Source organism: Solea solea, chromosome 9, assembly GCF_958295425.1.
Source record: "Solea solea chromosome 9, fSolSol10.1, whole genome shotgun sequence".
Taxonomy (NCBI): Eukaryota; Metazoa; Chordata; class Actinopteri; order Pleuronectiformes; family Soleidae; genus Solea; species Solea solea.
Window position 1 is genome coordinate 8,109,581 of NC_081142.1, and position 25,572 is coordinate 8,135,152.

A 25,572-nucleotide genomic window follows, 5' to 3' on the forward strand; every position below is an offset into this window, starting at 1 on the left:
TGATTGTTTCTGTTTGTATACAAATAGCCTACCACTTTACTTGCTGGCTTTTAAATGACTGGGTACATTTCCATCTAACGCACTTGCCTGCCTAGACAGTTAACAATATATATATTTTAATATGTAGTTGAAAAGCCACTATAATCCCCTGTTGCTCTGGGGAAAGAGGAGGAATGAGTGGGGTAGTCATCTGGTTGTTACTGTCTGCAGTCTCTCCACTAGATGTCACCAATTCTTACTCATTGGACCTGTAAGGGATTCCATCACTTATTTGTCTTTAAAACCTGCTTCACTTTGCTTTTCCAACAACAGCTGAACTATTCAGATTATTATTTATCTGTTACTGGTTGTGTGGGAATAGTATGCTGCTTTATATACTCCACTTACCTAGATTATTTTAATGACTATTTGAAATTAATTGAAAGTGGGGTTTTCTGCATGAGGTTTTTCATTTTTATTTTTTTTTAAATGTTCAGTTGCATACATCGGTTTAGTCATCTGAGTGAGGGGGGACTAGACCTTTAATTGCCCTGATTCCCATGTAAGATCTCGTATAATACCCAAGTCAGCTGACTTCAGGCGCCATTTTGTCAGCCATTTCCTACAGTGATCCATTGCCAGCGTCTCGGCACAGCACGGGACGCCCCATCTGGCCTCAACTTCATCTGCCTGGGCTTGGTAAACAGCAACAGCTCCTGCACGCACGGTAGCCGGTTGGATGAGAGACAGTCTAGCGGGTCGGTCGGCACCCACTAGAACTCTGCAAGGCGCTTGGCCCCGCAGGACAGGAGCGGCATAAGTCACGGAGAGACATGGCTCTGAAGATTGTCAAAGGGAGCATCGATCGGATGTTCGATAAAAACCTCCAGGATTTAGTACGTGGCATTCGGAATCACAAGGAAGATGAGGTAAACCGATGACTGTCGCTGTCACTTGGAACACATTTAACGTCACATTCGGTAACGTTTGTATGTCAGAGGAAACGTCACCGTTATCATTTTTCATTCAGCTAACGCCGCTGCTTACGGCTGCTGCTCTGCTAACATTAGCGTCCGCTCTGTCATTTCGCCTGCTAGCTAGCAGCTACACAAACTAGTCTTTTTAGCTGCTAGTTGAGCTCCGCAAATTACTAAATCACTAAATAATAGATTATGACCATGGTTGTGACGTGTGTATGGTTGCCAACTTTATAGTAGAATTGCATGCCAGGTTTTAAGAGGCCAGGCTCTTGTAAGGTTTTTAATGACAGCTAGCCTAGCTAGCTGAGAGCCAGTCAGAGGAAACAACTCGATAGTTTTATCACAGTCCTGCTTCACACCTGAGGGTTCTGCTGTCAACATCAATGCTGATAACCGTATCGATGTTCGGTCTTTAGCGGCTGCTGTTCATACGTCTCTGCACTGACATTTGTCCTTAATTTGAGCTGAATGTGTCACCTGACCGCAGAATGGATGGGAAGATACACGATGTTATTTCGATGAGTAGCACTGGCAATAAGTTGCCAGTATGGGATGCATGATACTTTTTGCTTGGGCTGATACCGATATATACGTATTTCCTTTTGCCCAATGCCATTTAATCACTCCTTTGGTGAAATAATCACAATCATTTTCATACTTATGTCGTGCTGGCATAGAAGTCAAGGAGGTAGTAGCTCTTTCAAACCTACTATTTTAGGCAGTAGTCATATCAGCGGATCTTGGCGTGTTTGCTGATTATACATTTTAAAGCCAATATCTGCTGATACTGATGTTATGCCATCGTGCATCCCTATTGTGCTAAATTTTTGTTATGGAAATAATTGTGAATAGAGGAAATGGTTAATATTTCATGTCACTGACTTGACACCAGACCTGACACCAATATGTTTTCTTTTTATTTATGTTGAAGTGCTACAAGGGGGATCCTATATCTTTCCAGTCATTCTAGCACCTTAATGATTTATCCTGCTCTTATTTAAGATTCTTACTTTACAATGTTTCATTAAAGCATATTTTTTTAAATTATGGCTGAATTGTGAAACACACATATAGTAGTTGTGATTGTGATCTTATCTTATCATCCCTTACTTACTTTGGATGTTTATGTTGAAATGCATCTTACCATGATATAGAGAGTCATATAAAATGAACACAAAGATGAAGTCAGCCATGGTTCTGTTCAGACCTGGTGTTATTATACGTCTTCACTGCACAGCACAATATGTCCTTGATGCATTCCTTTGACCGCATATAATCACATCTGGGCTTCGCCACCCTTTATTCAAATACACACTGATATCATGCATTTTAGAGAGATGGAAATTAATGTTTTGAATGAGTCGGACTGTACAGATGTGTCCACTGATAAATCCAAGGCAGTTTCACACTGCTATCACATAGTGTTTAATCAAACATTAATTAATCAATTAATTAAGTGTGAATATCATGGCAGTGCCTCCAAATAAATACTACTAGAGTACTGATTAGAGTGAAAAAACAAACCTATAACATGACTGGAGTAGGGTGGGATGTTGCCATTACACTGTTTGCATCTTTTTTTTTACCACCCTTTTATAAGCAAAACCAGAAAGAAAACTCAACACTGGCTTTGTCTTGTGTTCTGTCTGGTAGTAACAAGCTGTTGCACAGAGCTGCAGAGCTGTGTGCACCTGGTTCAAGCTGTAGGTCAGGTGTGAAATGTAGGAGTAGCATGCCTAACCTGAGGGTAGCTTTTGGTTGAAGTTTCATTTTAATTCTGTGGCAGATTTGTCCTGCAGCTGCTTACCATGTTGGTAGGGAAGCAATTTACACACAGAGGATAATCTAGCAGACCCAACTAGTAATTCCCAATATCAGAGTAATGAGGACATTTGTGTTGGAGGAGATAAAAGATTCCATACTATCACGGCTTGATCCCTTAATTCATTATATGGTATAAGTTGTTTGCCTGTGGTAACTCAAACTGGGCAGCCTAGATAAGGTGGCAGTTTCCCCTGTCAACACTGGCCAGTTTGCTAAAATATTAATTTACTGTGTGTGTGTGTGTGTGTGTGTGCGCGCGGGTGCGTGTCCTCCAATGAATGGAAGTCCATGCAGAGTCCTTAAAAGGATAGCTGTGCAAACCTTTGTGTGTGTGTTTGTTGTACTGTATATTTCCACCTGAACATGTGTTGACATATTCCCAGTCTGCCCACCGTTTCTCATACACACTGTTTGATTTTCACGTGTGTGCTGCTGAGTCTTTGCACAATTCATTCATTCACTCGCTCTCCCACGTCTTTGGGACGGCAAGCATTTTGGAACAAGGTGTGAGGTGTGTGTGTGTGTGTCTTGTCTGTCCTTGCACAAGTTTTATTTCAAGTTTGCATCTGTTTGTAATTTCTATTAGTATAAAAAAAGTAAGCGTTAAAGCTAACTAGCCAGCTTTAACACTTTATAAGCTATTTGTTATTATGTCTCCAGCTCAGCTTGCCACACTGGTGAAAACGTTGTCTGTACTGGAGCCGTGGCAACTATTTCAGATATTTCACTGGGTTCTGAATTGGTCATTGAAGAAGAGAGTGAGATGGATCACGTGACCAGAGCTCTGCCCACCCCCCCAATCACTGTGCTGTCTCATGACTCCACACACATGACCAGCACACACTCACAGCCATACATATGTGCATGTTTGTCAAACAAGGTGGTTCCTCTCAACAATGGTCAAGTGATTGCCTTGTCTAGAGGTTTCACTGAGCATCTCCTGTGCTGTTAAGATAAAATGTACCTCCTGCTTTCACTGTTGTTTATTATAGAGATGGAAATCTTAAAGTCATGTTAACCCAAAGTGTATTTTTAAAGAGAGATTTAACATTTGCTCCTCAGTCTAATTATATTTGAGTAAAATTGGATTGGATCAGGTTGTATATTTATTTTTTGCTTGTGAGCCAAACTTGAAGAAATCATTCGGTTGTGGTTTTAAACTCCTTCTATGGGCAGAAAACAGAAGCATTTAATAAATTTGAGGAAGAAATGTCAAAGTCATTATGTGTGGTATCATTCCGAGTGCATTTGTACAATGCATTAACATTAATGTATTTTGAACCTGTGACATACTGATTGCTAGCTGTCATTTTCCAGCTATCTATTAGGTAATTCATAATGTCAAACCGATAAGCAAGAGACAATGTTTAATGTTTTTCAATAATGGTTTTGAGATGAGGAAGTGTTTGTGGTCTACAAGCCAGAGCCACATGTCAAATATGACTTCATCCAGGGCTTTTAGCAGAACATGAATCATGAATTTAAGTCTTGGCATAATTTTAAATCCCATAACCAGAGGCTTGAGTTTCATGATAACTAGACTATTTTCAGCTGATGTTAGAAGCATACTAAGAAATACTGCTGCATATATTTTTTGCTTCATATAGCCAGAGACACAAATTAGCACAAATTAGGATTTCACTTCACCTAAACTGATTTTGGTGTCTGTTTGTCTTCTCATTTGTTTCCCTGCAGGCCAAATATATCTCCACATGCATCGATGAGATCAAACAGGAGCTCAAGCAGGACAACATCGCTGTCAAAGCCAATGCTGTGTGCAAGCTCACCTATGTAAGACCTCTCAACACCCTCTGTTGATTCACTGAGTCTTTCTGTCCGACATTTCTGCTTGATGTACAGACACTGGCGAATTTGCAGTCTGTCTGTGCATGGTTGTTCTCACTGTAAACCCATCCTTTCTTTTAATTAATACACATTGATAATCTGTCTTAAATTAGGTGCAAATTACTCAAATGATGCCAGAGTGTCTCTATTCATATTCTACATTATTATTAAGGTCCCAGGATTTAACATTGACAATGAAATTTTAACAACAAAACTTTAAATAATGCAGACAAGATATGGATTCTATACAGTTTATGAATTCATGGACTGTGATACGTGGGAACCACATGAAATCTTATTCAGTTCAAACTGCATCATGGTGAATCAAAGCCCATTGTCTGGGTATAAGCCGTCATTGAGGCCTAAAAAATTCACTGTTTAGAAACCACCTCACACATTTATAGAAATTACAGACCTTCTTGTGAATATTCTATTTTTGCAACTGATGAGTAGTCACAATGGAGCCGCTTTCGCCAGCAGCCTGCACTTAATAAGAACAGTGTTTAAATGAAAGTACCATTTCTATTTATAGCTTAGGCCTGCATTTAACATTGTTGCTCTATTTGAGAGATTGCAGCTCAAATCGTTGGGTCTCTGTGCACCACAGGAACAGCTTACAGCCTATCTATTCTACTATTATTCACCCACATCCCTCTCCCTGTCTCCTCTGTTTTCTGTGTTACAGCTTCAGATGCTGGGCTATGATGTCAGCTGGGCCGCTTTCAACATCGTTGAAGTCATGAGCTCCTCCAAGTTTACGTACAAGGTACGTCTGCAATGTAATTAGGCAGACAATTGTTCAGAAGACACAATTAAGTGTAGATATGCAATAAGCATGTTTTCCAAGACTAAAGACATCCACAACACTGTAAATGCTTCACCTTAGCAATAGCCACAGAAAATACATTATTTGTTCTGTACAGGTAAATCTACATGGAACATGCAAGCTTACTTAAAATGCACACTATGAAGTTATACAATTTAAAATGCAACACAGCACTATATGTGATTCTCTGTGGTTGCTTTGTCTCCTGCAGAGGATCGGTTATCTGGCAGCTTCTCAGTGCTTTCATGAGAGCACTGATGTGATCATGCTGACAACCAATCAGATCCGAAAGGTCAGTTGCACTCTTGGTTTGTGTACGTGCATCTCTGGACTGTTAATAATGCCCCAAGCAACCAACTCTTTCTTTTGAACTTTCTGTTTTTATCGCTTCTCACGCACAGGACCTCAGCAGCCCCAACCAGTATGACACAGGTGTTGCCCTCACTGGCCTCTCCTGTTTTGTGACCCCCGACTTAGCTCGGGACCTGGCCAATGACATCATGACACTGGTGAGTCATGAACTAGGTTCCCACTGAAATAAGGAAACGCACACTTCTGTGTGTTTCTATCTTCTGCCGTTCCGTCATGGTGTAATATATGGTGGCGTTCCGATGCTGCTTCCATCTGCACAAAGAGGAGGAATGCTGTGGTTTCTTCGTCAGTCAACACATTCCTCCTCTCGCCCACTGCGTCGGCCATTTCTGCTACTTTTCCAGTACAGCTAAATGTGGATGCGGGAGGGAGGGTTTGGCTCAAGTGATTTCTTGATGTCTGTCATTCATCTTCCCTTTTTATCAATATGTCAACTTTTCAACCTCCCTCAAACCTAAAAAATGTAATTGTGTCTATTTCAACACACAATTATCAATGTTTTCATTTAGGTGTTTTTATGTGCAAATCAAAATGTGTTTACAAACCGGCTGATGGAAACGCGTGTTTGTCAAGAAATTACTCTCAGCGCTTACCTTTGTTGGATTTCTTTCCAGCTACATATTGAACAAACTTGTCTTTATGGTTTTTGCTGTTTTCTCTAGATGTCCCACACTAAACCCTACATCAGAAAGAAAGCAGTCTTGATTATGTACAAGGTGTTTCTCAAGTATCCAGAGTCCCTTCGCCCAGCTTTTCCCAGGCTTAAGGAGAAACTTGAGGATCCAGACCCAGGTAAATGGAAACACGTCATATTCTCCATTAATAATCCCAACATTCCCCCACAGTTTACTGCTATGAAGAAAAACATTTGGTCAGTTTTTGCCAGTGGTGTCTGCCTTTGGTTTTAGCTTTTTTCTTTTCTTTTAGATTAGATTAAGCATAGGCACTGCGGTTACTGTTGGCATTTGGCATTCTCTGTCACCTGAACCCTCTGAATTATTCAGCAACTAAGAATATGAGATTAAGGAAGGCATTTGTGATTCTGTCAGGGTTGTCTGGGAACACAACAGTTAACAGAACTATTTGTGTCTAAAATATCTACTGCTAATTTAGTAGTCATTTTTCTTTTTTTTTTGTGTTTGATTTTTAAGAAAAAGTAATCTCTTATTAGACCCACAGTGGGAAAATGTACAGTGTCACAGCAGTAGACAGTAAAGGTAATAGTAAACATTGGCTATTAAGATTAGACGAATAGAATAACATTAACATTAAAGTGCTTTAGCTGACAATAAAAGCTTCTATGATCTGTTGTCAAAGGCTTACTTAACTCACATTAATGTATTTAATGATATTTATGGAATTGGTGCAAGGGCGTTCAGTTTTATGAATGAATATGGAAATCTATAGTTTTTGCCACACTTGATCCAACCTACCACTATGCATTTTAACACTACAAAAAAAGTAGCTATGTCTACATAAATATTTATTTCAGTTTAATTGGTTTCTGACTTTTGTGTCAATGTTACCCTTCTCTCAAGGTGTCCAGTCAGCAGCAGTGAATGTCATCTGTGAGCTGGCACGCAGAAATCCCAAGAACTACCTGTCCCTCGCCCCTCTCTTCTTCAAGCTCATGACCTCTTCTACAAATAACTGGGTTCTCATCAAGATCATCAAGCTGGTTAGTCCACAGGACGCAGTGCCTTGGTGTTACTGACAATACTGCACCAAAGAAATAGGAATAAATCACATAAATAGAAAGAGAAGAGGAATGTATTGTTTTTCTGGTCTCAGAGCAAATGACTGTTTTTACTATTTCCATGCATTTATTTGCAATTGTTGCCTTCTTTGAGTTTGATAAAGTGCAATAGTGGTATATAGTAATAGTGGTCCAAATTAGTTTGTTGATTATTTCTATTATTTAGTGTATATGTGCAATAACTCACTGTTTTTTTTTTGTTTTTTTTTAACAGTTTGGTGCGCTCACACCACTTGAGCCACGGTTAGGAAAGAAGCTGATCGAACCCCTGACAAACCTAATCCACAGGTGAGATTAAATCCCTCAACTCTACTATGTTTCCACAGATATCATAAAAATCTGATGTGGTGAAAACAACGATAATAATCTGTACTCTCTTCATTTCTTAACTCACAGTACCTCTGCCATGTCTCTGCTGTATGAATGTGTCAACACTGTGATTGCAGGTCAGTACTGTCTATCAGCAGTGGTAAAGCACATAGACATTTAAATGCAAATTATTTATTTATTTATTTACTTTGATGTACAAGAATAAGAAATAAATATATGATGACAACATCAGTCTTACTTAATGCCTTAAACAATTTAACTTGAGAATTCACGCTCGATAGATTTAGCAGGATACTTCTAAGAAGAAATGTCCACCTTGAACGTTTGTTTTCCCTCATACATGTTTTGTACATGTTCCGAAGTAATTTGTTGTTTTTTCCCCCTCATTACAGTGTTGATTTCGTTGTCGTCTGGGATGCCTAACCACAGTGCTAGTATCCAGGTAAGCCTCTCAGGTCCACTCCCGTCTCCACTTTTTTGTGGTTAAATGCTTATTTTAATCCTTTCCACTCCAGTTTAATCACTGCATGTTTTCAGCCGTTTTTTTTTTCTTTTTCTTATTCTCATGTATGACTGTCCTAACATAGTAGATAGTGAGCGTGTGTGTGTGTACATAGTAAATGTCAAACAGGCTAGCAGAGCTGTATGTTAATGTTTCCAATAAATGCTTAAAAACATCTTGTGCTATTGAATACTAAATCACACGCAATTCATTCAATATGAATTTTGCTTGTATGACATGACTGAAACTGGTGTGGAAAGGTTTACTGGTGTTAATGGCTCTGTACCTCCCCCTCTCTTGTTTTTCTCCTGCTCCCTCCTCTCTCTCTCTCCATTACTCTCCCTCAGCTCTGTGTGCAGAAACTACGAATCCTGATAGAAGACTCGGACCAGAACTGTGAGCCTTCTGTCAATGCCTGCAGTGTGTCATTTTCTCATTGTCTGCGTGTTTCTGACGATGGAACAGTCCACCCTTTTAGATGACAGTAACGTAGATGCCCTGACGTTGGATAACTCGAACATTAACCCTCAGTTAGATGGCCTGCTTGGGCTTCAGGTTAACTTAAGTTGTATTTATTGATAAGCCACTGGTGACAGGAAGTGACGAGCTTGCGCCCAGTTTGTTGCCTCAATGCAATAGTGGTAAAAGCTGCCACTATACTATTATCAAACAACAAGTTTTGGATACTTCTCCTTGCCCACTCCTAACTGGTGCTGGGATTCGAGTTATCTTTATCCCTCATAGACATGTAGATTGTCTTATGTTTGAAGTAGATTTTAGACCTCTGGTGTTTATAGAGCAGGCTGAGAACCAGTGTTTTTTTTGATGTCTTTATCCATTTTAACACTTTGCAAAACACTGGATTTGAACTGATAAAGTCAATAAGATGAATTAAAAACTTACTTTACTTACAGTAATATAAATACTATATAAAATCTAGTTGACATTAAGGTGGCTGAAATTCAGCTAATGCATTAGATGCATTATAGACTAAAATGATTAATTCAGTGTTTTGTTGCATTATGTTGCTGAAAACAACACATACTTAAATAATTATTTGCATTGATTGTGTGCACAGATGTGCCCTTGTATTCAAAGTTTTTCAATCAACAACAAAAATCCTGAAAAGGAATGGAATGATGGTGGCAAGGTAGTAAACAACGTTTCTCTTCCCCCCCCCCTCGCATTTCACCGCGCAATTGTGTTACTGATACAAACTTGCATACAGTGTAGTTTTTTTTCTTTTAAAACATTTTCCAGAGTTGCTCGCGTCAGTTTTTTCATAGCAGCGGTAGATTCAGAGGCAATTCTAGTGCCACATCCCATGTAACATATTCAATATATTTACTGCAGTGACCAGCCTCACCACACCACAAGGTCAGTGCCAGACATACATTTATTGATCCAGGAATCTGAGAGGCATTTGTCTCTGCCAGACTGAACGATCAACAGATTGTTGTGATTCAGCAGCTTTCTGAATTTAAAAAAAATCTATTTGGTGAGGAGGAAAATCTGCCAGGAATATGATAGAGGATAAAGCAAAGCAAAGCAAAACTACTGTTTCCAGCGTGTGTGTGTGTGTGTGTTGTCCCATGTGTATGTGTTTGTATGTCCTTTCCATTGCTTTGTGTTTTAAGATCCTGTCCATTTGATAATAAGTTTTATTTTTATTTTACTAATGTAATTTGTTTAGATTATTTAAATTAACACAACAGTGCAATATTTATGGTGTATTTACTTGTACTTTATTTTCAGATACACAGATCTTAGTGAGAGGCTAAAATGTCAACAAAGGCCTCTGGAAGATGAGATATTTAATTTGTTTTATAACTGCAGGGTAGATGGTTGAGGTCAGTATGTAATGTTTATAAATGGTAGGATCTTAAATGAAGGAATGTATTGAGTCCGTTCTAATATAGTGTAGTGATAGAAGCTAGAAGTAGACATATTTGAACTTAGTCTCTAGAGAACTTGACTGTATGTGTGTGTGCATGCTTTTGCAGTGAAGTACTTGGGCCTGCTGGCCATGTCAAAGATCCTGAAGACCCATCCCAAGTCGGTGCAGTCTCATAAAGACCTCATCCTCCAGTGTCTGGACGACAAGGATGAATCCATTCGCCTCAGAGCTCTTGACCTGCTCTATGGGATGGTATGGAAACAGATTTTTTTTTTTTTTCATCACTAATTGTATGTTTAATTGTTGAGTAATATAAATGAATCAATTTCAAACCAGATTATTTTTGTTGGTGTAAGCAACCTGACAGTGCTTTGAGTAATTATCTTTATTCTAAGCAAGACTGGTAATGAGTTCTTTAACTGCTGCGTGATTTTACAAGCTGCCTTAATGTGTAGAATGCAATGAACCAGGTTAATCAGGCAATGACACAGTTTCCAGCTCAAAGTAGTAAAAAATAAGTAGTTACTGTTCAACTATTCTACTTGTGGTGTTTCCTTAATTATCAATTGATGGTTGTTGTTGAGAATTGATTACTAGTGTCTTTTTTGGTTTTCAACTACAGGTGTCATTCTGTGCAAATATAATATTATAGTGAATATTGATTGGTCATTGTTGAACTGTTGTCTGTTCAGGTATCCAAAAAGAACTTAATGGAGATTGTGAAGAAGCTAATGCTTCATGTGGACAAAGCAGAGGGAACCACCTACAGAGACGAACTTCTCACCAAGATCATCGACATCTGCAGTCAAAGCAACTACCAATACATCACCAACTTTGAGTGGTCAGTCTCTTACCAGCTTCGTCTTGTGTTGCTCCTCAACATCTTGTCTGATGTCATTCTCCACTTCGATACATTCAATTGAACAGCACCTACTTATCTGCCTGACAGGTACATCAGTATCTTGGTGGAGCTGACCCGATTAGAGGGCACACGGCACGGCCATCTCATCGCCTCTCAGATGCTGGATGTTGCTATTCGGGTCAAAGCTATTCGGGCCTTTGCTGTTGCCCAGATGGCCACTCTGCTGGACAATGCCCACCTGCTGACTGGCAACATGCAGCGAAACGGCATCTGTGAAGTTTCGTATGCCGCAGCTTGGATCTGTGGCGAGTTCTCTGAGTATGTTTATTTCTCTCACTGGGATTCATCTGTATTGACACTGGTTTACAAGCCACTCTTGACTGGCTATTTTGATCAGCTTCCCATGCCAGTGTCTACTTCCCTTGACAGCCATAATGTACTCAAAAGTAAAGGTTTTCTTTACACTGATTGTAAAACCAACATGTAGTATCTTTTGATACTTGATAAAAGAAACAAACCAATTGAATTTTCAAAAGGGCTGGAATATCATGGTATTTCATTGGCTTTAGTCCAAATAAATAAATTGATAAAGTTGTGAGTAAAAAAAAACCTCTTCTCTTTTTAGACACCTAGAGAACCCAATGCAGACACTGGAGGCCATGCTACGGCCAAAGGTGGCCACACTACCAGGCCACATTCAGGCAGTGTATGTGCAGAATGCAGCCAAGCTCTTTGCCACTGTGCTGAAGAACCAGGAGGGCAACACTGACAGCACAGCTGCACAGGAAACCATCCAGCTGATGATTGAGAGGCTACCACTGTTTGTCCAGAGCGCCAACCTGGAGGTGCAAGAGAGGGTAAGCCACAGGTTTGAGAAGCGTCTTGTGTTGTGATGCCAAAACCGTAATAGATATGTCAACTTAAATATGCTGTCATGTCCACAGGCATCATGCATTCTGCAGCTTGTCAAGTACATCCAGAAGTTGCAGCAGAAGGATGTGGAAGTAGCAGAGGAAGTGAGTGCGCTGTTTGCTGGAGAACTCAACCCTGTAGCCCCCAAGGCACAGAAGAAAGTGCCTGTTCCTGAAGGGTACGTTAGCTCTGTACGAGAGGATCATGTATTATGAAACTGCAATGTCACAGAGTCAAATATGACTGCATTTTAAATCTTGTTTACCTAATGTGAGGCTTTTTAAAGCATTGTGTAACTCTTTCTACAGTCTGGACCTGGACGCCTGGATCAACGAGCCTCCCTCTGAGAGCGAGTCTGAGGACGAGCAGCCCAAGGCTATTTTTACTAAGGAGGAGACCAAACACTCGCGTCCCCGTCACATAGAGGTGGACGAGAAGGAGCTGGCAAGGGTAAGCTGGTCGATGACTTCAATGAGGATGTTTGTTTTATTAATAGTTCACAGTTTCATTACTGAAATTAAAATGAATTTACTGATTTTAAATATTCAAAAACTTTTTAAATGTAGTTGTTTCAACTGCTTGAATTATTCATTTGTAAATGTCAGTTTATCCGACTACCTCAATTTTGCAAATATTATGTCCCAAATGCAGCTGTAATCATTAAAATTTTAGCTTTAAAGCAAACAATACAAGCTTTACAAATCCTATTAAAGTAAATCAGATTTTCTTCAATCATTTAATTCTTGTTATACTTGTCCTTGCTACTCCTAGAGGAGAGAAGCCAGAAAGCAGGAGCAAGCCAACAACCCATTCTACATCAAGGCCTCCCCGTCCTCTCAGAAGGTTTGTTTACATCATCACAAGGCATTTTCATAGAGTCCACGTCATCATTTCTTCCTGTTTCTGTTTCAAACCCTCTTCTGTAATTGTGATATATCGAAGAAAAAAGTGTTGTTAGATACTATAAAATGGATTGTAAACACTTTTAAACGGTGTGTTTTTAGCATTTGCTGTTTCTGTGCAGGTTTACCAGGACACTCCTGGAGTGGAGCACATCCCAGTTGTGCAGATTGACCTCAGTGTTCCTCTCAAGGTTCCAGGTGAGACTCAACATCAAGGTACTTATGTCACATTTATGGTTCTTTAGCTTATGTAGAATTGATTTGTTTGTCTGCAATTGTTCTAGAATTTATGCTGTAATAACATGCTGGCTCCTGAATTCTTTTGGGGCTTGTAATACTGTTTTCTTCCTTATGTGTTAATTCTGTGCAATTATACTTTTTTTAATTTGAATACTTAAAAAATAATAAATCACATATTTGTCATCAGTGTCTCTTTTTTGTAGTACACCTGTTCCTTTTTCGTGTCCCGCCAGGTCTGCCTATGTCCGACCAGTACGTCAAGCTGGAGGAGGAGCGCCGGCAGAAAGAGAGAGCAGAGAAGAAGAAGAAGGAAAAGAAGAAGAGGAAAGAAAAGCGCAGTGGACGAGGGAAGAGACATGACTCTGGCCCGGAGAGTGAGGAGGACATTACGCCTGCACACATGGTTGACATAGTTACTGAGGAGATGCCAGAGGTACACTGAACTGCAGCTGCAGCTGCATAACATAAGTTTATAGTTTATAAGGATTTTTATTGGAAAATGTCAAAATATATCAGTTTTCCTAAATTGATTTATAATCTTCCCCTAATGTTAATTTTCCTTTTACTCTTGGTAATCCTAGCTTTGCGAAATGATGTAAAATTATCTTAGTCAGAATTAAATATAATGTTTTTTTTTTTCATCACTTGGTTTCTCAGAGTATAAATCAGTTTCTCAGCTGTTTGCTTCTCATGTTTGTAAGTTGTGGTAATGGATAAACCTTCTTGCTTTAGAATGCCTTACCCAGTGACGATGACGACAAAGACCCCAACGACCCTCACAAAGCACTGGACATCGACTTGGACAAGTGAGTTCACGACACGAAGATCCTAAATCTACACATCTGTTGACCTTTGTTTACATTTGAAATTAGTGAATGCATTAACTCATCATTTACATGTCTGTGCCAGTGAATCAGTCAGTCATCTAAACTTTGATTATCATTCCAAATCTTAGGAGCACTGATGCTTGTATGAATTATAACTAATCTGGATTCTTTTTTTAGATGTAGCGTTTATGTGTTTGAGTATGTCTTGACTTTCCTGGTGAAAGCGTCACATCCACTGTGACTTGGTCCTTTCCCTCGTGCTGACTCCTCCTCATGGCATTCTGCTTTCTGCTTCCTCTTTTCTATGCCTACACACACACCCATTACTGCCTCTGTGTGGGCAGTCTGGGGGAAATGGCGGGGCGTAGGTGAGTAGTTCCCCAACCACAGGACCTGGACTCCAACATGTACCTGGCTTGCCTCTGTGTTTTTTTCTCTCTCTCTCTCTTCAAATAGTTATCTTGCTAATATAGTTGTCATATATTCACTCTTTTGGAGTTTGCTGTACCTTCTTCCCCTTTTTGCACTTCTTCTACTTCAAATATCTATTGTTAAATTCTAGCATTTGACATTGCATACTAACAGTATACTTTTATACAATAGTTTTACTTGTATAAACCTGACAACACCAGCAGTTGTTCCCTAGAAGCTTTTTAATCATTTATTTGCCTTCTAAAGGAGATCTTGTGATCTTTAAGTGAAAAGAAAATTTTGAATGACTGCTGCTGATCTTCTCAGGACATTATCTTTCACTATCTGCCCACATGGAATTGGCTCCTTTTAAAGTATTTAACATTTGTTTTTCTTGGTAAATAAAATCAGTGTCAACATGCTTTTAGGAAGCCTTTCCTAATGGTTAAGCCTGATTTATACTTCATCGCACAACACTTCTTAATATGTGGCACACCAGAAATGGACATGTCGCGCACCAATGCAGTTTTCTTCAGTTGCGGAAGCTGTTATATAATAAATACGACAGCTTCCATAGTGCTTTGTAGTGCACTGTGATTAGTACTCACATCTCCATTTATATTTAATATATTAGTTTCATCTTCAACTATTGAACCAGGCATGGAAACAAACTGGCTCCTGAAAGATATAGACGTGTGTGGTTACATGGAGATGATTGAAACATTTCACGGAAGCATGAATTGAAAACATTGCACAATGTGTTTTTATCAATGGAGTATAAATCAGGCTTTACGATGTATGATTGTTTCCCTGATCCTCCTCCATTGAGTTTTATTTATATAAACCATACCTCCTAATTCTCACCAGCTGTTTAACCCTTAGCCTGCCCCTTGATAGAAATGTCACACACGTGCCCTGAAACCAATACTAAAATAGAAATAATTGAAAATAATTCTAATAGTATTCAGTTAAAATTCAGTTTTAGACTTGGTGATGATGGATATTTGGAAACGACTGTTGGAGGCTGTCCCTCACTGAACAGTAAACTGTATGTACTGTACACTTTGTGTACTGTGCACCCTTATTTAGAGTCTTTCATGGAAAATCAGCCTCAGTATTGATAACTCCAGGTGTTTTTGGTCTATTCCAAATATATGACTATAAGTTTTTTATGTTGGGTACCTTTTTTAAATTGGTGTTTGTGCACAGACACACACACACACACACTGAGAACGTTTCTGTTTTGTTTACTGAAGGTTGTGTTTTCTGTGTGTGCAGTATATTACAGCTTTAAACAGACAGGGCTAATGACTGCACAGGGGTGTTTTACAGAGAAGAGCCACTAGGGGGCGGTAGTGGATTTGGTCATTTCTTACAAGGGCCAGGCTTGGGTCAAAAAATGTTTAGTTTGCTTTCTAGCTGTGTGAGAATGTCTAATGCTTCCAGCTCTAGCTCTCAAAGGAATGGCTAAGCTCATCATTTTGTATAAGGCTGTTACACAGAGCAGAATACATGCCTGTATTCAGTGGGTTGCTGCACCCTGCAAGTCCTTTTCACCTTTCCTAACAAGTTATTATTCACTTAAAAAATTCAGAAGGTTTAAGTATTTTCCAGATGATGCCACCAACTCCATAAAGCGCCTACTCTTTTCATCCAAGAGTACTCATCCTAGAAAGGTTCAAATGTACCTGTACTCTTCTGTTTGTCCAGGCCTCTCGCAGACAGCGAGAAACTGCCAGTCAGGTCACATCGTGCAGTAGAGGCAGCAAAGAGTCCTGTAGAAGATGGAGAAGCAGAGACTGCGGCCCCACAGCAGCCCAAGAAGAAGAGTGGCAAAGATAAGAGGGATGACAAGAAGAAGGATAAAGACAAGGAGAGGAAGGTGGGTTTGTCTTATAAAAACAACTTCATGTTAAGGTTATTTCTCCACCATAGTGTGACACAGAGCTGAATTTATTCTCCTGATATTTTTAGAAGAGCAAAGATGAGAAGAAGAAGAAAAAACACAAACATGAGGAGAAGGAGGAAGATCTTCTCAGGGGTGAGGTTGATGAGCCTGTGGTCCAATCTGAAGGAATCAGTCAAGTGGCAGAGCTGCCCACATCCACCAGTGCTGAGGTATGCCCTTGTAAAAAAGTTGTAGCAAGCCTGTGTCCTACCTGAATATTAGGAATTGAATATCCTAATATCCTAGTATCTCAGAAATGTTAAATGTTAAATCAGATGTTCTAGTATTCTAAAATTCATACTTTTAGAATATCATGAAATCCACGGTTTTTGGTGGGAGGTTACATTCAGACGTTGATCATTCTCATCTTACCAGTCTCTCGATCAGCTTCAATGATCAAGTATCAGTTGCCTCATAAGTGACTGCTGGGTCTCTTGTAATCATGAAATAGAGCTGTGTAATCTTTGTATCCACTGTCGTTAGTTGTAGTAATAAGAACCTGTTTGGCCCTCACCCCTCTCACCTCTGCGCATTCCTCTCCTTCCCTTCCTCTTCTAGGTTTCGGATCTGGATTTCTGGCTCTCAAATGCTCCAGTGCCCTCTAACGCCCAGGTGGAGTCCCCTCCCCTTCCCCTCCCCCTCCATCTCCTCAGTTAACACACCCCTTATTCACTCCATGAATTATTGGTCTGTCATATGTTGCTTTTTGTCACGCAATCTCTCTCTCTATTGCCTCCCGATGTGGATCAGTGACTTGTTTTTTTGTCTGGTCCTAATCTTCCTCACACTTGTTTTTTTTGACACTGCTTCCTCTTTTAAAGGTCACATAACACTTTCCTCTTCCATTCTCCAGCCTCCCTCTGTTTAACAGTATGTGTGTTTGTGTGTATGTGTGTTTGTGTGTTGGTCTCACAATGTCTGCGGTTCTCTTCCTCAGCCGTTGTTTTGCTCGCTGGATGTCGTTTCGGTCTTGAAGTCAAAGTGGTTGTTGTGTTGGTGATGGTGGTGATAAGTGAATGCAGGTTGCCTGAGCTTCACTGGAGCCTGACCGGTGGTCAGCTCCAGTTGTTCCTGTCGCCACCATGTCACCCTGTGTGTGCCACTGCTTCGTCTATAGTCGCACATAGGATTGTTCTTTTTTTACTCACAGTTCGATTTGTCAAATTTGACAAATTGTTTCTATTTGCATATAAATAGAAACACTGGTCTAGGATGTGACCTGATACATTGGACATGAATTGACATTATGACATTATGTGAAATTACCCTTCATATATAGTCTGTATGAAACACTGAATCTAGATTTTATTCCACACGCATGCAAACACACCCAGACAATCCAGTATCTAGTCACGGAACTTGACCTTTTCCACTAATCAACACTTTATTGTAGTAATCTGCCATTAAATAAAGTAGTGCACCCAGAAAGACTGTTAAGAATGCCACTAAGTGGAAAAGAAATGGTCAGATCCATGATCTTAAACACATCACAACATGTCTTTGTGGAAGACTTGTTTTTACATGCTATAATAACATGAGTGTTTGACATAGACAGCTCACAGAAGCGCACTTGTAAGTCATCTCTAATGCACATCAGGCTCTTTTAATATGGCGAGTATCAGCTTGTATGGTGGGTTAATGTAATCATACACGTAATAGTTAATAATAGTTAATTAATCAACTCATTTTGGTTTAATTTGTTTGCCTACATACAACATTTCTGGTTAAACGATATCAATTTATGGAATCACAGCTCAGTCGGTTGCAGCTGAACATGAATAGCTTTCATGGTTGAGAGAAGTCACTAACTTTACTCATCTCTATCAAAACAGAAGTGGCACATACTCCTGTTAGTATTGCATGCTATGGTTGCTCTTGCTTAGGCCTTGTTGTTTGCTTGTGTGTGTGTCTGTGTAAACAGGAAGTAGCAACAGTAGTAGCAGCAGCAGAAGCAGAAGCCCCTGTGGCTGAGGTGGTCTCAGGAGCAGCACAGGACTCGGAGCCCGATGAGCCCAAAGACACTGAGATGGAGGAGACTGTGAGTCACCGCTGATGACATGACAAAGTAGAAATTTGGCTTTGGTGCTAGAGATCCCAGTTCATTGTGACCTGACAGGATGCAGCACACTGGCAGCCAGCTCTTGTTCTTTTCACAAGTCTGTGCAAATTATTTACAGAGGCCTGCCAGTTCTAGTGTGGTCTCTTGAGGAATAGTTGTACCAGTAACCAGGTTTCCTTACAAAGTCAATTTTCGATGTCTAAAATGTGTCATACATCATCTCAATCTTTCTCCTTCTGTGCTTTCAATGTTAAGAAGTCCTCCAAGCATAAGAAGAAGAAGCAGAAAAAGGAGAAGGAAGAGAAGGAGAAGAAAAAGAAGAAGAGGCATCATCACCATCATCGTCACAGTGATGGAGGAGGAGAAAAGTCCGTGCAGAATGGCACTGTGGAGGAGGAGGAGGAGCCTTTGCCGGTCAGTATTTTTCATCTGTGTTTAATAGGCCTCTTAAAACCAAGAAATGACAATGTTTTAAATTAATATAGCAAGTAAAGTGCCATTCTGGGATCTCTCTCTACTCTTATCTTGATTTTAATTTTGCAGTTCAAAGAAAAATAAGGGCTTAACAAATTAGTGCTGCATGTAGCCTGTACAATTATTTCAGAATCTCTCTTGATGGCTTCTGGTGTACACACACATACACCTAGAAGACACACACACTCTGCCTTACTCATTATACATCAGCCATGTTGAAGCACGTCCCGTTGCTTAGTTGGCATACTGAGTGACAGAGAATTCCTGTTCTAACCTGAGCTCTTGTCTCCTTCCAGTCCATGTCCAATTACTGCCTGTTGGCTGAGAACTCCTACATCAAAATGGTGAGTGATGACTGGCCTCATTTTGCTCTAGGCATTAAAATGTTATTACTGTTGTTATTATTAAAAATGGGATCAGAATGTTTAGTGTTTAGATACTCGTTCATTTTTCATCTGCCTGGTTTTGCTTGTATCCATCATTCACTTTACATTATTAATGTAAAGCAATTGTTTGTGTATTAATTATGTATATGAATTTACAAGTTAGTCAGAAGAAGCTGTTAAAAAAAACCTTGCAGATCTCTGATTTCTCTCCCTTTTTTTTCAAAGATGATAGAAGACGCTGATCAGGTATTGGTTTAAGTTCTGTCAGTGACAGAATATTATTAAAGCTCTTCCATAGATGTGTTTCTCTGTATTCTTGTTGCTCTTTACAAACTTGCCTCTCAAGTAGTCTCGTTATTAGTATTAAAAAAAAAAGAAAAAAAAGTGATTGCCTCCTTGTTCTCTTGTTTCTTGAGAACAGTGATGTGTGTCTTGGTGTTGGGTTGATAAGGTGTTGTGTTCTTCTCTCAATAAACCTGTGTTCATTCTAACAAAACAAGGAGGAAGAAATAGCCACCTGCAAATAAGTTATTAAATAAAGAACCTTTTCTGTTTTTCCCCCCACCCTTCAAGGTTTATGACATCCAGGGGAACCTGCAGGACGGCAGTCAGGTCGTGGTGTCTATCATATTTGAAAACAAGTGTGATAGCTTCCTCAAATCAATGGAGTTCAATGTTCTGGACTCTCTCAACTCCAAGCTTCAGAGACCAGAGGGGTCAGGTCCACACGATAGCCTCACTGTTCCCTTCCAACTTCCACCTGGTCAGTGATTATCAGCAGACTGTATTTCTTTTTAAATACAGTGAGAGGATTTCCAAATCAGTTGTTTTAGTTTAGTTTGATTACCTAACTTTAGCTTTTCTTATCTTCCAGGTGTCTCCAATGAGGCGCGATTTGTCTTCACCGTGCAGAGCATTGTGATGCCACAGAAACTGAAGGGAACATTAACCTTCATAGTAAAGGTTAGTGTGGGAATTTTGGTATGCATTTTTCAACCACTCATAGTTTCCCTAATGTCTTTTTCCAACAATTTCCATTTCCACATAAGCTTTACTGTTTGCTGCTGTTTATGTCAAATATAAATCAGAAAGTTTGGACTTTGGACCTTGAATACAATTATTCCCGTTTTGTAAGCTTAGCAGTATGGATGCAGTTTGAGATGTGTACTTTTGCCAGATTAGAAATCCTTTTCAGCTCCAGTGTCATTTTCACCCAGGTCTCTCTACGGAAGAGAATGCCAAAGGGGAAACATAATATTATAATAGTGAGTGTTTGTTGCTCTGTTCCTGCAGAACGAGGAATCTTCTACTCATGAGAAACTGGACTTTAAACTGCACTTTACCTGCACCTCCTACCTAATCACTACCCCTTGCTACAGGTTGGTGATTTTTCTTTTTTCGGCACTAGCTCACTGATTGTTTTCCTTAAAACACCTGATTTATCCTGTGGGGAACATGCCATACCACGGAATATAATGACAATCTGGTCAAGACGAAATCAAATGCTGATTTGTACTTTTTCTCGTTTTGCTAGTGATGCGTATGCAAAGCTGTTGGAGTCAGGTGACCTGAAGGGAAGCTCTCTCAAACTGGAGGGGGTCAACATGCCCTTTCACCATCTTCTAGCCAGGATCTGCTTCCATCACCACTTCTCAGGTACATAATACCCCAGGACACACACTGACTTAAATTGTGAAAAATCGATGCTTCATGCTTTTCTGTTGGATCATGTTTGTGTTATTCCAAAAAGTCGCAGTGGAGAACAAAACAAAAACATGATTGTGCATGCAGTTGTTCTGAGCATTGCTGATAGTTGTTTTTTTGTTGTTGTTTTCTTTGATCAGTTGTGGAGAGGATCGACTCCTGTTCCTCCATGTACAGCAGGTCTATCCAGGGTCATCATGTCTGTCTGCTGGTCAAAAGTGTAAGTGAGCCAGTGGAATATATCTCTACGAGACACCTGGAGAATCCTTACACCCTTAAAAATCAAAATGTCTTTTATAGTGGCTGCAAAAATGTGAAATACCTGTACAGCTTTCCTCAACTTAAATGTGAATAATATTTTCATGATTTACATGATGTGAGTTTTGTTACATCACTAAAGCAGTGAGAGATTATGGGTGCTGATATTTATAATAAAATACTTTTTACTATAGTTGCAGTATTTGTTAGTATAAAATGTGAATTTTTCAATAGTGACCCTGACTTTGTCTTTCTGCCTCTCTCTCTCTCTCTCTCCCAGTCTGGTCAGACAGTTTCTATTGATGCTAAATGTGACGAGCCGACGATGCTTGGGAATGTGCTGGATGAGATCAAGCAGACCTTCTCTCAGTGCTGATTGTGTCCGACAGCCCCAGAAGCCCCTAACCCGGCCATATAAGCCCCTCCTCCCCCCTTCGCTGAAACACAACATAATCATATTACAAACACACTGCTGCTGGCACTTCCATTGCTGTGTTATTAGTCCTGAAATTTCCAAGATTTATTTCCCTTGCCCTCTACTTCAGTGTCCCAAACGCTGTTGTTCCCGAGCACTCTGAGCTCTGTTGTTATTCTCCGACACTTGATGTTGTTTTGCAGAGTACATGTCCCCTTTTTTCTGCAGTGCACTTTGATTTTACTTCCTGGTTTTCAACTTCATATGGTTTCCCTTTTCCACCCAGACTCTGACCCTGTACCGTGCTCCTGGTCCTGGATGCCCTGCATTTTCTGCTCTATCCTGTGTACCTCTTTGCCCTCCACTCTAGTGGCAACTTGGTCTATGACAGTCGTGTTATGTAATGTTGACAACTGGACTTTTCTCTGTTGATGGTTGAATTGTGTTTTTACTGTTTTGAAGTTTTTGTCTTTTGTTTGTTGTTTTTGTCCTTTTTTTTGTTGAAAGCCTGTCTGCGCCTTTGCCTCACCCCCTTCTTCCTGCTCATTAAACAATTGTGACTGAATCTTTCTCAGACTGGTACTAGCTGGAGAAATTGGGATTCTGCTCTTCTCACCCACCTTTGCCAGCGAGCCTAGAGGAGACACTGGGTGACTGCAGTGAGGGTAGAGCAGCAATGAAACCAAAGCTACATGTAAGGCATAGGTCTTTATCTAGTATCAGAGCTGTTGCCTTAATTTCCTTTTGGCAAGGCTCAGAACTGATCAGCTACTATGATTTGTACAGCAGATCAGTGGTTTTGCTCTGTGCCTTAGTCATGCAGTCTGACCTACTCCAGCACTCTGTGAGTCTGATAGAGCCCCAGTTCCCTCTCCAGTAAATTTGATCCCTGATCCAACTGTGCTAAGTTGCACTTTATCCCCACCCTTCCCACCACCACATGAAGTTCCAACAAATCAATGATGAATTTGAAACTGGAAACAGATAAGTGTTGTAATGTGAAATATATGCTTTAGTACAGGACAGTTTGCTGTAAGGTCATTGCCTCCTCTTCATCTGAAATCTGGAGTTGTCAGTTAAATAGAAGATGTTATATTGTAATTGTAGAGAAGAACTATTGTATTATTAAGAAGCCTCTATGGTGCTGACTCCCCTTTTTAGTGGCATCACATGGTCAGATTATTATTTGCCATGAAGAAGAGAGCTGCTTGCGTTGCATTTCTGTCCTCTCATTTCTCTGAAAAAGTCAAATAATGACTAACTAAATAATGGACTATTTACACTATGAACCTTTCTGCATTTTTAAAACCTGCTGCTCTGTATATCAGGTTGCTGCAGTTCTCTGTAAGCAGAGACTGTGAAGTGGTCAGTGGTTGTCGGTTCTTCTCAATTAGTCACTGTGGCTTCATTGCTCTGTCAACAGCAGTAGTTTTGTTTGTTTGATTTGAAATCATGTGAAATGTTTGCAACTGTGCCACTTTGATGTTTGCTCACAGTTGCTACACACAGGTCGGTGTTATTCCCCAGTGTTTCTTTTCCCTTCAACAACTGCCTTGACAATGTTTTGTGCATCGACTTGTTAAGATGGACATGTAAGGCCATTTCTTTAGAAAAGAAGTGGCTTCCTCTTAGAATTCACTCTCAGAGGCACTTGATTGTTTAGTTTGCATCATTTATGTCACTATCTAGTCCAGTTAACCTAGTAGTAGCAAGATCTAAACTGGCGTCTCTGTTTATATAAACTGTTAATACCCCTACACATCTGTCTGCTATTGTAGATAACAACATATGATAATGATGTCGGTGACCTGAAGGTCAGATCAGCCATTCCACAAGATGCTCTGCCCAGTTGTAGAGTATGAATACAGAGGGAATCAGCTCTATCAGTAGTCGATGGGAAATGAGTATATGTATTTTCCTGTTCCTGAAAATGATCTTGGTGGAACTGAAGAAAGAAATTACACATCCCAACTCATACATTGTCCTATTTTGAGTATTTTCCTGTGCATAATATTTGATTAAAATGTGTATATTGCATGATTTGGAATGTACACTTTTTGTTTCCCCTTTTTGTTCCATGGAACATTTTGTTGTTACACAAACAACAAAATGTGTCATTCCATCTTGTCCTTTTCTTTAGAGTTTGTTTTGTTTGTTTTTGTTTTTTTTACTATGTTTAATCGATCTTTCTCTATTCCTGGTGGTGTTACATTATAATCTATTCTAAGATCAGACATTTTAAAAAAGTGATATTGTTCAATGTTTTAAATTATTAAACACAGTTGAGAAAGGGGGTTGCATTTGCCATCATAACACACAGGGCTTGGGGCTCCAAATAATTTGAATATAAAAGGTCATGTGAAGCAGTGTACTGAGAGACAACCCATTCTGTCCTAATTCTCTTTTGGTTCAGTTGAAGTGAGTTATTTTATCACGTTTGGCTTGTGAGATTGAAATATACTCTTAAGACTTTTTTTTTTTTTAAGGTCCTCTTCATTTTCCCATTCTCAGTTCTCCAGCTGTATAATGTAGTATGTTTTAAGGGGGCAATATAATTTATCTACATTCCCTTTAAAGAAAGTCCACCCAAAATAAAAAACATAAATAAAAGCTGTAAGAAGCTGCTGTTGTCCTTCTTGTGGTACAGTGAACACTTCTCATTGTATATGACTTAAAAAGCAACAACTGAACAGGACAATGCGTGTGTTGTGTATGTTATTTACATGTGACTTATACCAGTGTTTCCCAACCCTGGTCCTCAGGGAACACTGCCCTGCATGTTATAGATGTTGCCCTGCTCCAACACACCTGATTCAGATGGACAGCTCGTCAACAAGCTCTGCAGAAGCCTGGTAACGAGCAGTTCATCTGAATCAGGTGTGTTGGAGCAGGGCAACATCTAAAACATGCAGGGCAGTGTTCCCTGAGGACCAGGATTGGGAAACACTGACCTATACAGTAAATTCAGTCGTATAGCTTAGGCCTTCATTTCCCAGAAAGCATTGCCTAACTCGGTAAAAGAGACCTCGTTTAGTGACGGAGAGTATCTGTGTTTTATACAGTTCAGCGGTCAAGAAACAGGGGTGTTTGTTTTGTTGTTTTATGTATAAGTACGTTGTTTTCAACAAAATGCCCCATTTTGATAAGGACGCACCCGAAAGAGAAGCCATACTAACTTCTCTTAGCGTGATCACCGCTAAGCTAACTCTGTGATTAAGGTAAAGGTTCCTGTCTGAACTTTTCAAAATAATTCCACTCGAAAGCATAAACTATATAAACATATATATTCTTGCAAAGTCATGCTCCAGACACTAGGAGCCATGTCAACTATGCTGTTTAGATTTTGAAAATGTTTACAAAGTGGTTTAAAAATTTAAAATCTGTTTATCTCCAGGTAAATTTGTAAAAAAATAGCTAATGATAAATACACTTATTAAAAGTGTGAAAGCTAAATGTATTTGAAAAGGTGTGATTAGATCAACAAAAATAACTTGTTTTTTTACAGTACTATTATATGGATGATTTAAAATCTAAGAAAACAACAGAAAAACAGTAAAAGCAGTAACTGGCTTTAATGGATGGCAGCCATCTTGGATTCTTATGTTGGGGTAGGAGAGGGAAATGAGACAAACACAGACTGTATATTTAAACTTTTTCTCCTCATGAGTTCTGCTTTTAACTTAAGCAGGTGTTTCATGACCATGCCCACATGCCTAAATATATTCGCTGGCTGCCATTTGATTGGCTGATTAAATATTTGTGTAAACAGGTATTTGAACAGGTGTACCCTAATAAAGTGGCCTGCAAGTGTATATTGAAGTGATTCATAAGATTACCAAGAAATTCACTCTGGATTGTAAGGT

General features: G+C 39.6%; 1 protein-coding gene across 9 annotated transcripts; it reads left to right on the top strand.

Moving 5' to 3' along the window:
- Positions 1-590: 590 nt before the first annotated feature.
- Positions 591-24,332, top strand: ap3d1 (adaptor related protein complex 3 subunit delta 1). 9 transcript variants are annotated; one of them, XM_058638131.1, is made up of 35 exons: positions 591-908; positions 4,479-4,574; positions 5,314-5,394; positions 5,666-5,746; positions 5,856-5,963; positions 6,489-6,618; positions 7,365-7,504; positions 7,797-7,870; positions 7,979-8,028; positions 8,305-8,354; positions 8,762-8,810; positions 10,418-10,563; positions 11,004-11,152; positions 11,261-11,491; positions 11,799-12,030; positions 12,118-12,263; positions 12,394-12,535; positions 12,857-12,928; positions 13,110-13,203; positions 13,461-13,660; positions 13,960-14,033; positions 14,399-14,422; positions 16,176-16,347; positions 16,440-16,583; positions 16,972-17,025; positions 18,335-18,451; positions 18,728-18,886; positions 19,243-19,290; positions 19,558-19,578; positions 19,906-20,095; positions 20,207-20,295; positions 20,626-20,711; positions 20,867-20,988; positions 21,177-21,256; positions 21,575-24,332. In XM_058638131.1, the coding sequence occupies exons 1-35, from the start codon at positions 813-815 to the stop codon at positions 21,668-21,670; spliced, it is 3,843 nt and encodes a 1,280-aa protein (XP_058494114.1). In that variant the 5' UTR covers positions 591-812; the 3' UTR covers positions 21,671-24,332. The 9 variants fall into 9 exon arrangements, with proteins under 9 accessions (XP_058494114.1, XP_058494116.1, XP_058494115.1 ...); XM_058638133.1 differs by having other exon boundaries at positions 18,731-18,886; XM_058638132.1 differs by having other exon boundaries at positions 16,443-16,583.
- The last annotated feature ends 1,240 nt before the right edge of the window (positions 24,333-25,572 follow it).

Coding starts and splice junctions, on each gene's coding strand:
- ap3d1 (XM_058638131.1), top strand. CDS start 813: ATGGCTCTGAAGATTGTCAAAGGGAGCATCGATCGGATGTTCGATAAA. Junction 8,029..8,304: donor TGTCAACACTGTGATTGCAG/GTCAGTACTGTC, acceptor CCCTCATTACAG/TGTTGATTTCGTTGTCGTCT. Junction 21,257..21,574: donor TCTGTCTGCTGGTCAAAAGT/GTAAGTGAGCCA, acceptor TCTCTCTCCCAG/TCTGGTCAGACAGTTTCTAT.